The sequence below is a fragment of the Equus asinus genome, chromosome 30 (genome assembly GCF_041296235.1).
Source record: "Equus asinus isolate D_3611 breed Donkey chromosome 30, EquAss-T2T_v2, whole genome shotgun sequence".
In the NCBI taxonomy this organism is placed as follows: Eukaryota; Metazoa; Chordata; class Mammalia; order Perissodactyla; family Equidae; genus Equus; species Equus asinus.
In genome coordinates this window covers 19,003,041-19,018,581 of record NC_091819.1, presented here as the reverse complement: position 1 = coordinate 19,018,581, position 15,541 = coordinate 19,003,041, and the positions used below count along the sequence as shown (strand labels likewise).

Genomic DNA, 15,541 nt, shown 5'->3' with positions numbered 1-15,541 from the left:
TATTTGGTAACATGCCTTAGAGTTTAACCGAAATAAAAAAAAAATGCCACAAAAGCTTTATTGAAACTGCACTGATAGTTTTTTGGGGGGGGGGAAAGTGCCACGGAAGTACAGAAGCTCTGTTAGGAGACGCTTATTAGGACAATCGAAAACAAAAGATCTCGTGGTTTCATTATTGTTATTATTTTATTTTCTTCCTGAAAATGTGCAAGAAGAGCTCATCTGGGTGGCCTGTGGTTTGTTTGGGAGAGGGGTGGGGAAATCCATTCTGACTATAATTTAAAAGAGAACGAATTCTTAAAATAGACATGTTGATGTTGCAGAAAACCCCCACTACACCCACCCTGCACTCTAAAGACCCAAGTTGCGAATGGAAGACGGTGACCATCCCTGCAGCTTCACTGTGAGCAGGCCCAAGGGGTTCCTGGGGAAACAGTCACTAAATTGAAAGTAGTGTTTAACCCCAAGGAAATCTGCTCTTGTGGGCACTTGCAAAACAACGGACCTCACGTGATCCGGGGATGTAGCGGAGGAGGGAGGGTGACATTTCCTACAAGGTGCCGCAGAGGAGAGGGACGCGCGTGCCACTCTCTCGGGTTTCGGACGGCGGCCTGCTTTGTTGTCTCTGAGGCTCCAGGGGAAGATCTGGCTGTGTCCAAGGGAGACGCTCCGAGACATCCATCTTATTTTGCTTGAAAAGTTACTCGTTCAAGTTGTCACTGTGTGACAACTCGGAATACAGCTAATTTGCGACCGCTCCTCTCTTCCCCGAGGATCTCCAAGGCAGCGAGGCGGACGCGGTGCAAAATTGGGTGGGGACGCGGGGCCCCAGCATTCCCGCGGGAGAGCTCCGGCTGGGCAGCCTGGGGACGGGGACCCACGAAAGACGGAGCTTTGCAGAGGACACCGACTCTCGGGATAAAGGCCGAGAGAAGAAAAATCGGGGCAGAATGAACGAAAGAGGGGGGATCCGAGGGGGTGGCCAGTGCGTTCCGGGAGGCAGGCTTTGCACCCGCGATAAAAGGCGAGAGTACCAGCTTCCCCAGGCGAGCGCTTCAGGAGCGCTGTGACCGATTCTCCACGCCCCGGGCCGGTTCACAGCTGCAGAAGTGAGTGGAGAGGCACTCGGGCCCCTCCAGCGCGGAGGGGGGACGCGCCGATCTCCGCTCGGCCCACGCGGCAGCAGCAAACACTTTGGCGTGGCCGGGGCGTGGTCCAGGGGGCGGGCCACGCCCCTCTTTCCCAATTCCCCTCCACTCCCCGCTCCCATTGGTCACGAGGATGGCCAATGAGCGCTCGGATCGAGGTCCTACCCTGCGTCTGACTCGAAAGCTCCTGCCAAAACTTCGGGAGTTTTTAGAGAGGAGTTTTTTTTCCCTCTTATTACATTTTTTTTTTTTTAACTAACGGATTATTATTGTTGTTGTTTTAAATTTAGCTCTTAGGGCTTAGCTGTTTGGGTCTTTCTTTCGGTGCCCGGCCCCTGTCTCCCCGGCTTCCCTGGCGTGTGCGGAGCCGCGGCCCCCGCCCGCCTCGCCGCTCCAGCGCCCCTAGCTCGCCTCCAGCCCGCGGGGAGCGCGGGCGTCGCGCCGCCTTTCAAGTGAGGCCAGGGGCCGAGGCTGTGACCGGCCGGGATCCGGCCCTCGCCTCCTCCCTCGGTGGCGCTAGGGCTCCCTGGCCTGTCTTTAGTGCGGACGGAGAAGCGAAAGCGGATCGTCCTCGGCTGGGCTGCCGCCTCCTCCTGGACTAGCGCGCCCCTCCCCGCGCACCCACTCACCCATCCACCCGGTCCGGCCAGGCCGCGCCGGCCGCTCGGCGCGCCCCGCCAGGATGTTCGCCGCCGGGCTGGCTCCCTTCTACGCCTCCAACTTCAGCCTCTGGTCGGCCGCTTACTGCTCCCCGGCCGGCCCAGGCGGCTGTTCTTTCCCCCTGGACCCCGCTGCGGTCAAGAAACCGTCCTTCTGCATCGCAGACATCCTGCACGCCGGCGTCGGGGAGCCGGGGGCGGCCCCGGAGGGCCTGGCGGGGGCCTCGGCCGCCGCCCTCACCGCGCACTTGGGCTCGGCTCACCCGCACGCCTCTTTCCAAGCTGCGGCCAGATCCCCGCTTCGACCCACCCCGGTGGTGGCGCCCTCCGAAGTCCCGGCTGGCTTCCCGCAGCGGCTGTCTCCGCTCTCAGCCGCCTACCACCACCATCATCCACAGCAACAACAGCAGCAGCAACAACCACAGCAGCAACAGCCTCCGCCTCCACCCCGGGCCGGCGCCTTGCAGCCCCCGGCCTCCGGGTCGCGAGTGGTCCCGAACCACCATCATAGCGGCTCGGCCCCGGCTCCCTCCAGCAAGGACCTCAAATTTGGAATTGACCGCATTTTGTCTGCAGAATTTGACCCCAAAGTCAAGGAAGGCAACACGCTGAGAGGTAAGGTCTTGGGCTGAAGGCCTCTGACCAGGGCCCAGACGCACTCTCAGGCCCCTGGGCCAGTTTAGGGTGCCTCTGAGTGTTTTTACAATTAAGGACAAATCGGTAAAATGAGGGAGAAGAAAATGAATTGTAAGAAGACCACGAAACGTTAGGTTTAAAACTTACCTGCTTTACGTAAAAATTTTTTTTAAAAAATGACTCCAGGGATGCTTTAAAAACACACGTCACAGAATCAGTATTCACAAAAGTGGTTGGCGTAAATATTTGCTAGAATAACTGTCTCTTTAACCACGTATCTAGAGAAACAACTATATTATTTGACAGGGAAAGCCCTTTTGGGGAACGTTTTCCCTTCCATTCATCTGATTTCTAGTGAAATTCCACCCAAGGAATGTAGATAAATAAAATCGACTCTGAACACCCAAGAGGAGAGAGCGCGGAGTGGGGGCTCCTTCGGGCGGAGGGTTTAGGTCTGTGAAATTCTTGAAAGGCACCCGAAAGTGGCTTAGTTTTGGCCGTTTTCTGTAAAGCCCTTCCTTGTTGTATGTGTGGACGTGGACATGTGGGACACGCATAGGGACGTTTCGCGCATCCCCCTGGGTCACTGTCGGGAGAGACGGATTTCAGGTCCGGAGACAGGGGTCTTTCGTGATTTCCCTCCAGGAAAACCGAACGGAGGTCGAGGGGGAGGAGAGGAACAAATCAGCCAAGAGAGTGTGGGTTTGCTCGAGGTGTAACCAGCTGTTTTTTTCCCTCGTCCCCAGATCTCACGTCCCTGCTAACCGGCGGACGGCCCGCGGGGGTCCACCTCCCCGGCCTGCAGCCCTCCACCGGCCAGTTCTTCGCATCTCTAGATCCCATTAACGAGGCTTCTGCCATCCTGAGTCCTTTAAGCTCGAACCCGAGAAATTCAGTTCAACATCAGTTTCAAGACACGTTTCCAGGTACGGAAACCCTCCCGAGCGAGGGCTTAATGGGAGGATCGACTGGTAGAAAACTCAAGACTGACGCCTCACCCGGCGGCAGCCCGACAGCCCTGTGTAGCAATCCCGGAGTTGGTGCGGGTGGCTACAAGTTCAGAGAGAGAAACCGAAAGATTTCTCAAGTGAACTAGCTCACGCTTCAGTCGGCTCCCGGCGGGGAAAGGAGTGGGGGGCCTGAGGAGCCAACACAGCGTGTGCGTGGGTGGGTGGGGTGGGGGTTTTCCCTAGTCTATTCCCTCGGGTGGGTGGTTTGAAAACGCAGCAAGAGATATTGCTGATTAGCATACACACATTTTGGAATGACCTCAAGCAGTTTTGCCCGAGGAGGTTCCGACTGCACGCGTGGGCGTATGCAAGTACACACACACACACACACACAGAGTAGAGAATCGAGGCTGTCACCTCTAGATCCTTCTGGCCCCGAAGGACATTTTCGCCCACTCTTCGCAGGCCTGATGGCCAGGCGTTAGGTTTATGTTTTTCCTTTGGAATTAATCGACGAACTGCCGGGTTCTCCACTCCACACTCACTTTAGGCCTTGCCACTGACTACGGTCTTAAGAGCTGTAAAATTACTCCTTAGAGAGGCCATTCTGAAGGGCATTCTGAATGGGGGTAGAGCCGACTGTTAACGCACAACAGTATCAAGCAGCAGCGTGAGCCCCAGGCCCACGGGGCGCTGACTGGGCACTAACGCGGCGGCTCTCGTGTCTCTCTCTTGCTCCTGCGACCTCCCGGCGGCAGGTCCCTACGCGGTGCTCACTAAGGACACCATGCCGCAGACGTACAAGAGGAAGCGCTCATGGTCCCGGGCTGTCTTCTCCAACCTGCAGAGGAAAGGCCTGGAGAAGAGGTTTGAGATTCAGAAGTACGTGACCAAGCCAGACCGAAAGCAGCTGGCGGCGATGCTGGGCCTCACCGACGCGCAGGTAAGCCACCTTGGGGTCCAACGCACAGCCTCCTCGGTCGCAGCAGCGCGTGGCCCAGCCCCAAAGCCCCTCCACCTCGACCCGCTCTCCTTTTGCGGCGGAAACACAAGGTCTTGAATTTCACGAGACTTTGTGGACTTGTCAGTTTGAAGCAGGAGAGAGGAGGGGGCTGGGGGGAGGGGGGGGAGAAGGACGGAAAGAAAAGCCCATCCCCAAAGATGTATGTCAACAAACACTGAGTGTTTATTTTGGCCAACAGGCGAAAGAACCGCCGAGAAAGCAAATAGACCGCGGGAGAATAATGATGTACTCGACTGTAGCTCAATTCGCTGTAGGAGGCAGTTTATTTCAGAGATAAAAATCCAAAGTCAAGACATTGTTCGGTTTTTCTTTTTTCTTTTTTTTCTCCGTTCCCCCCTCCCTCCTCCTACTTTTGCCGCTGCTGGATTGTGAAATCTCCAGTTGTGAGGAAGTGAAAACATCATTTCAAACGGAATTACTTAGCCCCAGTAGGGCGAGGAGTCCGCTTGGAGCGGCCACAATCAGTCTGATTTTCTAACGACATAGGCTGTGAAGAAAGTCTCCCTCCGGTGGGGGGCGGGGGGACTGAGGGAGAGAAAGAAAAAAGGATTTTCTTAAAACGCCCTAGAGCATTTCGGCAGGTTCTGCCTCCTTGAATTTTTTTCAAATAGCAGCAAATCTATCGCGCCTGAATTTAATTTTTTACTTTTTCCAAATTCAAGAACGGGACTTTTTATTTTTCTTTTTGAGTTTGGCAAATAGAAGAGTCCCGTTTCTTCCACATCCTGCAGCAGTGGCCCTTGATCCCTGGGTGCTGAATGTTCTAGCAGGGCAGAAGCCAAAGGCAAGAACTTTTTCAGAGCTCCCTTAGGCGCCCCCCCCCCCCATGTCTCTATGTCTTTCTGTCCTCCATTACACAACTCCCCTCCCCAACACACACACTGGAAGAGCCCAGCCGTTTTCCACCAGCTGTGGATGTTATTTTTAAAAGGGAAGCTGGAACTTGTGTGAACGCATTGGGTGCCCCAGGGGATCGTATGTATTTATATAGATTCTCCGTCCCTACCCCCTTCTTACACTTTGCACAGGTTTAATTCCAGCGTTTTCTGAGCCCACAGAAGGATTAGTTTATCCCGGGCAGCGGCAGGTCCTTATCAGCTTCTGTGTACACACAGGCCAAGGAAATGCTTTTCTACTGAAGGTCCAGCGGTGCCCCCACCCAACTGGGATTAACTCTTTGAACCGCCTTTCCCCTCTGTACTTCCCACTTTCCTCCTTAAAAAGAATTGCTTTTGTAGGGACCTGCCTTGGGTAGTAGCAGTAGGGGGGGGGGCCAACCTCGCGGGAATTCTTAACAGTGGTTTACCAAACCCTTGAAATTATGTGCAAAATCTTGGGTATATGTGCATTTTTCTGGGTCAGGGGTCCATAATTAATCAGATTCTTGGGGAGGGGGGCGGCCTTGACTCAAGCGGGGTTAAGAAACATCGATTTAGAGTAGAGATCCTCGTAGTTTGGGGGCGAGGATCCCTGGCGATCTCGTTGTTTCCCTGGGCTGCCTCTCGGCCCTTGCGTTTAGCACAGTGCCTGGCCCGTGGCAGAGGTGCTGGGGATCATTAGCGATGCTTTCCTACCTTTGGGGGTGACGCCCGGCTGCACGCGAATCGGCTTGGAGCGAGCCTGTGTCTCATCTCAGTGTCCCTTCTTGTCTCCCGGTGCGGCGCGGCGCAGGTCAAAGTGTGGTTCCAGAACCGGCGAATGAAGTGGCGGCACTCCAAGGAGGCGCAGGCTCAGAAGGACAAAGACAAGGAGGCGGGCGAGAAGCCGTCCGGCGGAGCCCCGGCTGCCGACGGCGAGCAGGAGGAGCGGAGCCCCAGCCGCTCCGAGGGCGAGGCCGAGAGCGAGAGCAGCGACTCCGAGTCTCTGGACATGGCCCCCAGCGACACGGAGAGGACTGAGGGGGCCGAGCGGTCTCTGCACCAAACGACGGTCATCAAGGCCTCGGCCACGGGCGCCCTCCTCGCCGCCAGCGGCGCTGGGAGCGGTGGAAGCAGCGGCAGCGGCGGCAGCTTTGGCTTCGGCAGCCTCGGCGGCAGCAGCACCAGCGCGGGCAGCGCCAGCAGCCTGGGCAGCGGCGGCGGCGGCGGCTCCTCGGAGCTGCTCCCTGCGCCCCAGCCCACCCTCAGCAGCGCTCCCAAAAGCCCCGAGCCCGCCCAGGCGCCGCTCGGCGGCCTATAGACTGCACGAGGGTGGAGAGGACCCGGGGGCCCCGCGGGCAGCCTCCCAGCCCTCCAGTGCGGGCTGGATTCGGTGCCTACTTTCTGCTGGCGGCGGGGCCAGGGCCGGAGACGCAGCGGCGGAGCCTCCTTCCCTGCGTTCACATCTGGGCCCTCGCAGCCCCGGGCTGGAGCAGCCCACTCTGCACAGAGCCCGGGGGAGTCTCAGTGGCCCCGCGAAGGCTCGCAGCCCCAGCCGCGCACTTCTCCCCGGATACGAGCAGCTCACACTGTGAAGCATTTGAACAGTTGCTCCCCGCCCTAGGGGTCGTGGCGCAAAGACGCGTTGCACTTAGGACGCCACAGACTTGTAAATAAAGTGTTTACTACGGTTTGTAAAGGCCGCTTGGCTTTCTGGGGCGACACAGGCGTTAGGGTCAGGGAGCCCCTTCCCGGACCTTAGCCCTGGGGCACTGCAGGTCGCAGCAGCTCGAAGTGGGGGACTTAGAGATTTTGGGGGAAGTGCTGCAACCTCAGAGCCACCTTGCCGCAGAGATAGGCGCCGGGGCTTACAGGTTCCACCAGTTCGGAGGTCTCCTAGCCTGTAACCCGCGCCGACCGCCACTGAACGTGTGCTCCGCGACCCTGAGTGTGGCCTGTGAGACGAGCTGACCATAGAAAGTGTTAGGCCCGTCGGGCTGATGGCTTCCCAGCCCGGAGGGAGGACTCGATGAGTGTGTGCCCCGGGCTTTCTGTGGCTGGAGAGTACGCAGAGTTGCCGTGGAGAAAACGGTGGTGCCGGGCGGGGTCAGTCTAGCCACAGCTGGTGCTCACAAGGTGGCCGCTCATTGCAGGGCGTGGAGCGGTGGGTGAGGCAATTCCAGGTACACTGCCGCTTGCTCAAGGATGGGCTAGGAGGACCTGGCAGATCTGTAGTGTCCCGTAGGAAGGGACAGACCACAGTGGCTAGGGCTGGAAGGCCGGGCCTGAGCTGACTTTAAAGATGCAAAAACAATTGCCTGTCAGGGAGGTGGCTTATTCAAAGGGACACCAGGCATAACCCCCAAACCAGTACTTGGACCTCCTGGCTCACATTCAGCCAGAGTTGGGTATACAAACTGCACCTCACCCCCAAATCCACGCACATACAATCTTACATCGCAACTGGGCCACCACAGGTGCCCAGATGAGCTCTCTCCTCCATCTCCCCATGCCGGCCCAACCGCGGAGCTGAGAGATGGTTTCCCCAGCAGCTGAAATACAGCAAATCCATTTTGTCCCCACGCGGCCACTGGGATGGGCCATTTGAAGTTTGGTGGGGTTTTTTTAAGGCCGAAGAGTCAAACCTCTCTCCAAGGCTTGTCCTTCTCCAGCTCTCCTTCCCTGGAAACTAGGAAATATCTGGAGTTGGTAAAAAGCTCTTTGGGGAGATTTTAAAACAAACAGATGTTGTCAACAAAGTTGATCACCCGAGTCTGTTTGGCACTGAGCTCAGGAGAGGGCACAGACCCTCTTACAGGCTTGCCATCCGTGCCCAGCAGCTGATTCTCACCTGCTTCAGAGATGCTGAGGTCAGGGAGACTAGGACGCACCCTAGGTCCAGTTGCTGGAGTGAGAAGTATCCTAGCTTAGCTAGGAGTCTTAGCTAAGTCTGGTTTAGCTTCTTCCCCACTTTGACCCAATCACTTGGGCACATTCAGAGACCTCCCTTCTAGACTTCCTGGCCCAAGGGCAGAGTAGAGGCCCCAGATTTAGCCTTCTCTGGCCAGGGGCAGCCAGACGCCTCAGCAAGTCCCAGAGTGTGGCCCAGGGATGCAAAGCTGACCATTCTCTGCCCCAGTCAACCTCCCAAGCCTGAAATCGAGCTGAGCCCATAGAGGAATGTGCACAGTGGGGAGGGAAGAAGTGGACTAGGGTGGTCCTGCACAGGACAGAGAAAGGTAGAGCGCCCCAGGAGGGACCTCAAGTTAAATGGGAACTTGAGCCAGCTGTTATCACTAAATGCGCCCGCGTGGCAAGAGTTGAGGGATGGCGGCAGCCTCCCCTCCTGCCTGGGTCCCAACCCCAGGCTGGGCTGGTTCCTTCACACCTTCCACAGGCTCTGCTACCTCTGTACTCCAATTTTACCTTCATTATCGAGATCAGTTTCCTGCCACCCCTAAATATTGAAATTCTGGAACCAGCACATCCCAAGAACATCGAACTTTGAGGCACTTAAATCCAGTTCTGGTGTTAAGGAGACTAACTTGGCAGCATCTATATCTAGTTGGGGAGCTAGGCTGGGGAGGGGAGATGGAGACAGGGTGGCGCTTTCTGCACACCGCAGCTAACCATCCCCCTAGGTCCTTGAGGTGCCGGCTGCCCACAAACCTCCAACGCATTTCTTAGTCTGGGCCCGGGTTTTCCAAAGTGAAGGAAATCATCGCCCAGGGGCTGTAATGATGAGATTTCAGGTAGCATTCGGCCTTATCTCGGCCAGGTTCCCCCAGACCAGAGGGCGAGTCGGAGCTGGGGGGCTGGGAAGGAAGTGAGCTGGGAGGCGGGCACCTGGGAGTGGAAGTCGGGAGGCTCCTGGAGGGTTCAGAGGAGGCGTCCCTTCCGCTACCCCCGCCTTTCTTTCCTGAACATTTTCCCGGTGAAACTCCTGCGCAGTGGAGTTTCCATATTTTCATCAGGAACGAAGTATCACAAGCCCCAAAGTTTAAATTCATTTGGAACAAGACCAGCCACAGGACTAATGGTCTTCTCCAGGCGGGCAGCCTGGCGGGGAGGCAAGCCGCATTTCAGGCCAGGTGTCTCTTCCCGGGATTGCTCCCTCGCTTCCGGGTACGGGAATCTTTCCAGTGGCGCTCGATGCTGGCAGCAGCTAGCATTTCTAGCTCGAAGCTAGAAATTGCTGAACTAAGACCGAGATTTCTCAGGCACGGAAGAGAAGACTGGGAGCGGAAGGTCCGTGGATGCCAGGCCCGCCGAGGCCCGCAGGACTGGGGCTTGGAGGAGGCGGGTGCGCGCCAGCCTCGGAGCAGAGCAAAGGCGCGCCCCCCGGGCCTTCCGCGCGCCACCCAGGACTCGCCCTTTCCTAAAAGCAGTAGTAACTGTTTGCTCCGAGGAGGGCTCTGCCTCGCCAGCCGCAGTAGTCCTCGCGGCGCCGAGCCCTCAGAGCAAGACTACCAAGGCGCAGCTCGGGTCACACAGAGGGATGGTGACCAGCGCGCGTCTCGCTGGGAAGGAGGGGGCTTTAATACCCCTCTTCGGGTGCACATGCGCGCGTGCACGTACACACGCGCACACACACAATTACACACATACATCAAACACATACACACATACCTACAGAGGCACACGGAAACGCAGACTCAGAGACACCTGAGAGACCGTCTACCGGCTGTTTCAGCACTTTGTGGGTAAAACCACTCAAAGTTCCCCATTCTCCTTCATGTGGCCAAGCTAAGTGAGGAGCTAACACCACCTCATTCTGCCAGTGTGCTTGTCTCTAGAAAAGTTTCCTTGCACCAAGCTTCGCCCACCAAACCACTGGAACGCTGGCGCCGCAATCCCTTCCATTTGTCTGTCTCAGCCGAGAGCGAACAGGGACTTCCATGCCTGGAATTGAGAGAATGTTCCCGTCGCTGTCCTGACCCCACAGAGGCCAAAGCTTTCTTCAGGAGAGGTCTTGCCTCCAATGGAGGCTCTGGCCTTCATATCACCCAAGGAAGTCACCCCTCTCCGTGTCCTCCCTCACCAGGGGTTCATGTGGGGGGGACAGTTACTCACACTCCGGGTCTCACAAATCTCTCTGACTCTCTCCGCACTTCAGAGGGGACCAGTGGCTGTGGGACCTTTCCTGTGGCTGTGTCCTCTAGCTGGGGTCTGGAGTGGGGTGTTTGCAGGGATGCTATGTAGTTTGAGACCAGCACAAAGCAGGTGAACTATGACTGACTGGCCCATCTGGCCCTCCCGTTCTAGGGACCAGAAGCCAACATCCCTAGAAGGTGACCCCAAGTTCCACTGCCTGGATGGGCAGCCACAGCCTCCGGGAGCTTTGGGGTCCCCGGGGGACAGTGGGCAGGAACCAGGACCTGCAGCAGGGGATTTTCTAGGGGCATTTTAGATTTGAGCTTTAACCTGTCTCACTTTATTGCCGGATCTGACCCCATCTCCCCTCAAGCCAGTGCCCATCTCAGAGTCTTCTGCATGCAGGATGGGCTTGGGAGGACTCGGGAGCAAGAAATAGGGAGGAGAAGCCAGAGGCCACTGAGGTGGATGCATCCTCCTCCCTTTTGTGCGCACCCCAGTGGCTCCTCCAGCTTCGCCCTGCTTTAAGAAGGAAGAGCTGGCAGAGGGACTTCAAGCCCAGCCCTCCCCACACAATGTGGTGACACATTTAAAGATGGCTGAGAGGACTCTAAACACACAAAGCCATGGCTTTCTCCCTTATTTAGAATCTGGGGGAGGGAGTTGGAAACTCCACGGTCTTCCTGAAGATACAGCTATTGGGTTTTAAGAAGGACTTTGACTACAGGTATGCGGGTGGGGTGGGGGGTGGGGGGAGTGGGGGTGGGAGAACCGTCCCAATCTAACTGTGCTCGGTGGCACTCATCTGGCTCACAGCCTCACCTTCGAGGCCGAGATTGGCCGGCATCCCAAAGGTGAATGAACGGCCTTCTCCACGGTGTCCCCTCACACACGCGGATATTAAAACCTGCAGCATGCACTCCCTGCAGAAGCCGCTCTTGGAAAGCTCTCCTGCTTACACAGGGCGGGAGCACTGAGATAGTGCCCCCTCCACTCGGGTTCTAGAGGAGCACAGGCTCTGCGGGAACTGGCCCCTAGGACAGGTGAGCTCGGAGAATCTCTGGCCCTTGGATCTCTTAGTTTCCCTGCTCTCTGTCACTCCAGGAGGGAAGGATAATGTCCCCGCAGGTGTGATTACTTCCATATTCCTCCATTTTAGGGATGAGGCAATCGAGGCTGGGAGTCTTGATACTTGCCCAAGGTCCCCTGGAAAGTGAGTGTGAGAACTCACATGTGCCCTGGGGTTACTGCCTCCTGAGGTGTCCTCCCAGACACAACTGCCCAACCAGATTCTGATCCAGATTATCAAAGCTCAATGACTTTTTAAGAGCATGACACTCAACCGTCGGCTGCAGGGGGAACTCTGGGCTCCCTTTGGCCCGCCTCTCTTTCCCCTCGGTAGTCCCCTTGGGGTGTACCTCCAGGCATCACCTGGACCAACTCTGGACCTCCCCCGGGTTGACACCCCACCCTTCAGCCTGCATCACCCTGGTAGCAGGTTTAGCTTTGCTAATAGGGTCTAGGGTCCAGGTCACAACCTGCTTATAGGATGCGGCATCATTCTCGGTGCTTTTCCACTTCTGTTGGTTGTCGCTAGCACTTGGGATTCTGGGCAGGACATGGAGTGCGAGGCCTGATCGGGTAGGAGCTGCACTGGCTTATTTTTTCTCTCTCTCTCTGTCCTTGGATCCTGCCCCTGTCGCGGCAGACACTGAGCCTCCCTCTTGAGCAATCCACGGTGAGCAACAGAGGAGGAACAGGCGGGCACGGAGGTGGCAGCGGCTACACCACCTGAGGCACGCTCAGAGCTCACGGCTTTGGTGACCCCAGTGACTCTCTTTGGGGGCCTGGGTACGGGAAGAGGCCAGCGGGTGAAGTGTGGAATTGAGGGCAGCAGAAAGAGCATGCCTGATACACAGGGGAAGGCAAACTAGCCCAAGAAGCATTCATTCATTCACCAACTGCTAATCACGAGACGATGGGAAATTTACCTAACTATTTAACTTCATTTCTTCATTTATATAATAGGAAATAATCAAAGTTACCTAACATAAATTGCTGTGAGGATTAATTGTGCTATCCAACGTGAAATGACAACAGTGGGTGGCATACAACCCACATTACGGACTTAGATGTTATAATGTTCCTTCATCCATTCGTTTATTCATTGCAGTATTTATTGAGGTCCTTGTTAGTATTTGCACAGTTGAGAAAAAAGAAGAATGTAAGACAATCTTTACTCTCCAAGAAATTAAATCATCAGAAGGAGTCTCCTGAACGCGGAACAGTCACAGTTTCCCTTGGACAAACCCTTTAAGAAGCATCCGAGGGGGCAGCCCCGCAGCGAGTGGTTAAGTTAGCGCGCTCCACGTCCGTGGCCCAGGGTTTTGCTGGGTTCGGATCCTGGGCGTGGACACGGCGCCGCTCATCAGGTCATGCTGAGGCGGCGTCCCACATAACAACCAGAGGCACTCACAACCAGAATATACAACTATCTACCGGGGGAGGGACTTTTGGGGAGAAGAAGAAGAAGAAGAAGAAGAAAAGATTGGCAATAGATGTTAGCTTAGGTGCCAATATTAAAAAAAAAAAAAAAGAAGTAGCTCAAAGTGTTTGGATGGGCTGCCAGGTGACCATAGGGGCTGCTACACAGACCCGCTGACTCCGTGAAATGCCCACTGGAGCTTCTTCCTCTTGGTATTCCTGGCACTGAGCCCAGCACCCTGTGCATACAATAGGTGCTCGATACAATGCTGGTAGGTGAGGTTGGGACTTTTCCTTGGGAACTGGAAGGGGAAGAAACTAGAGTTTTCTGACACTGAGTTTGAAGGAAGCTTAAGCAAGTATCTGGAGTCCAAGGAGGGAAAAATAAGTGCCCGCTGTTGAGATCATGTCAGGACAAATGGCACTTCAGGAGTTTTATTAAGTTCTTCATTAATCACGTAGAGGGAGAGTCTTCAAAACAGAAGTAGGACACCAACTGTCCCTTTACTGGGGAAAGGCACCCTTCATTTCTTGAGGGCAGGGCTGCGCTCTGCTGCGTGGTTGGAGAAATTCTAGCACCTAGCCCAGCGCTTGGCACAGGGAAGGAGCCTCAAAAAGTGATTATTGAATAAACAAATGACACAATTGTTGTGGCCCTTGTGGTTATTTAAAGTCTCAGTGAATCCTAAGGAACAATACGATCGCGTGGTTAGCATTGTAAACACAAGAGGAAGCTGAGAAACGAGGTAGGTACAGAGCTACGGAATGGGGACCCCAGGAGGAGCGGACTTGGAAGCCCCAAATCATCTGGCTGAGGATACACAAGGGTCCCCGATACTAAGGCCGTCACAGAGCAGCAAGAAAACGAGTTCAAAAGCAGCTCTCCATACAACCGACGACCATGCTCTTTCGCGCACTTTCATCTGGAAATTGTCGCGCGCAGATGCGCATCGTAGGCGTCATCCTGTAAGTTGAATAACAACTCCACAGTCATCTCGCTAGCGGTCAAGGTAAAGACTAGGACTGAAGCCAAAAGCTTTCTGTGCTGCCTCGGATCCCCAACTCGGGTCCGGCCCCTCTGCGCGAGTATCGTTCCGCACCGGGAAGGGCAGCGCAGAGGCGGAGAAAACCGGTGGCGAGGTGGCCTCAGAGTCCCCACTTCGCCTTCTTCCTCTGCCGCGCAAAGGTATTGGTTTCGAGGAGTTCCGGAGCTACCCTCACCCCGCGCTCGCCTCGGGCGATTTCCGGGTCAGCAAATGTCAGCCTCGCTTTGATTTGTCAGGGCTGTTTATTTTTGTTTCTCAGAATCGGGGTGAAAAGTGCACCCCGCACAGATCCAGCACGTGGTAGGAGCTCAAGAAACAAGCAATGAAAGAAGGAACGAATGAACTAATGAGTGAATAAGATTCCTTATCTCGGTGTCCCTACACATATCTGTCGATGCATCCGGCCGTTTTCAGGATCTGTCTAAGGAGAGAATCGCAGGCCGCGCACGCCCTCCAAGGGGGTGCCCCTGAGTCAGGGCGCAGCCCGGCTCTCCCTGCCCTGGGCGCAGATCGCGCTTGAAGTCTCACGCCTTTGCGGGTCGCGTGGCCCCGCTCCGTTAGCCACTCCTATGGGTCTAGTGGAGGGTCCCGGGTTCTCTGTTTTCTCCGATCCCCAACTCGCCGGACGAGCACCCAGCCCAAGGTCAGCGCGGGCCCTCAGGCCTCAATCCCGCCCAGGTTGGTCCGGAGGTCAGGAGGTTGGACCGCCTTGGGTCCCTGTAAGGTAGCCTTGGGTCCTCCGCAGCATCTTAGCCAGATCTCCTTGTCTCGCCTACGGCAGGGTCCCAGCTGCCTCTGCTAACTTCTGTCCTGAGCCAAGAGCTCAGTTTTGTGGTTGGACAAATGGAGTGAACAGCTAGAAAGAAAAGGAGTCAAACTAAAGACTCGCTCTGTGACACAATTTTAAAATTGAATGTCGACTGTAATTTAAAATTTCCCGTGTCTCTTGGTCTTCACTCTGCCTTGTTCTCCTCCCGGCTTCGGACATCCCCACCCCTTCCCATTTTTTGTTTTTCCCTCTCTGCTCCCTGCGCTCGGGTTTTCCTTTCCTCCTGGGACTGTTAAGGTTGCATTCAGGATTTTAAGAGGAGCTGGGCTGTGCTGGCTCGGTTCCGGGGTGACCACAGCAGTAGACGTGGGGGGAAGGGTGTGTGACTTGAGAAGAGCGACCCGGTAGCCAGGCTTCTCTGGAGGTGGTGGGCTCCAGCCTCATGTATGAATCAAAATGTAACGAAAGGCAGTGTTTTATTTTTATTATTAGAAAATGAATGGACCCATATAATTAAAATAAAAGAAAAAAGACTCGCTCGCAAAGGCACCATCCTCCCCAGAGGCATTGTTCAAGAGCCAAGGGCGTTGTGCTGGTGGCAAACCAGCCACCCATAGCCTTGGTGTCATCCACCAACGAACGCACTTACTATCTGAGCCTCTACTACGTGCTGGGCTGTCTTGGGTTAGGGACCATCAGCAGCTCCGGCTGGAGCGATCTGAAGGCTCCCGGAGGTGCTTCTTCCAAACCCAAAGTTTCAGCAACAGGAACCTTTCTCCCCCTTTCCCTCCTCTCATTTGGTTTTCCCATCGCAGAGGAATGGTTGTGAGGAGACCCATCCCACCTCCTGAGTCCTCTCCAGTTCTCCCATTGT

General features: G+C 55.7%; 1 protein-coding gene across 1 annotated transcript; it reads left to right on the top strand.

The window, feature by feature from the left end:
• The first annotated feature begins 218 nt into the window (after positions 1-218).
• HLX (H2.0 like homeobox) lies at positions 219-6,985 on the top strand. The gene is made up of 4 exons (XM_014840028.3): positions 219-2,422; positions 3,190-3,369; positions 4,152-4,336; positions 6,089-6,985. The coding sequence occupies exons 1-4, from the start codon at positions 1,831-1,833 to the stop codon at positions 6,593-6,595; spliced, it is 1,464 nt and encodes a 487-aa protein (XP_014695514.3). The 5' UTR covers positions 219-1,830; the 3' UTR covers positions 6,596-6,985.
• Positions 6,986-15,541: the final 8,556 nt, after the last annotated feature.

What these genes read in the sequence shown, in the direction of transcription:
- HLX (XM_014840028.3), top strand. Translation starts at nt 1,831, where the DNA reads ATGTTCGCCGCCGGGCTGGCTCCCTTCTACGCCTCCAACTTCAGCCTC. An exon ending in GGAAGGCAACACGCTGAGAG is followed by an intron (nt 2,423 to 3,189) that starts GTAAGGTCTTGG and finishes CCTCGTCCCCAG; the next exon opens with ATCTCACGTCCCTGCTAACC. An exon ending in TGGGCCTCACCGACGCGCAG is followed by an intron (nt 4,337 to 6,088) that starts GTAAGCCACCTT and finishes GGCGCGGCGCAG; the next exon opens with GTCAAAGTGTGGTTCCAGAA.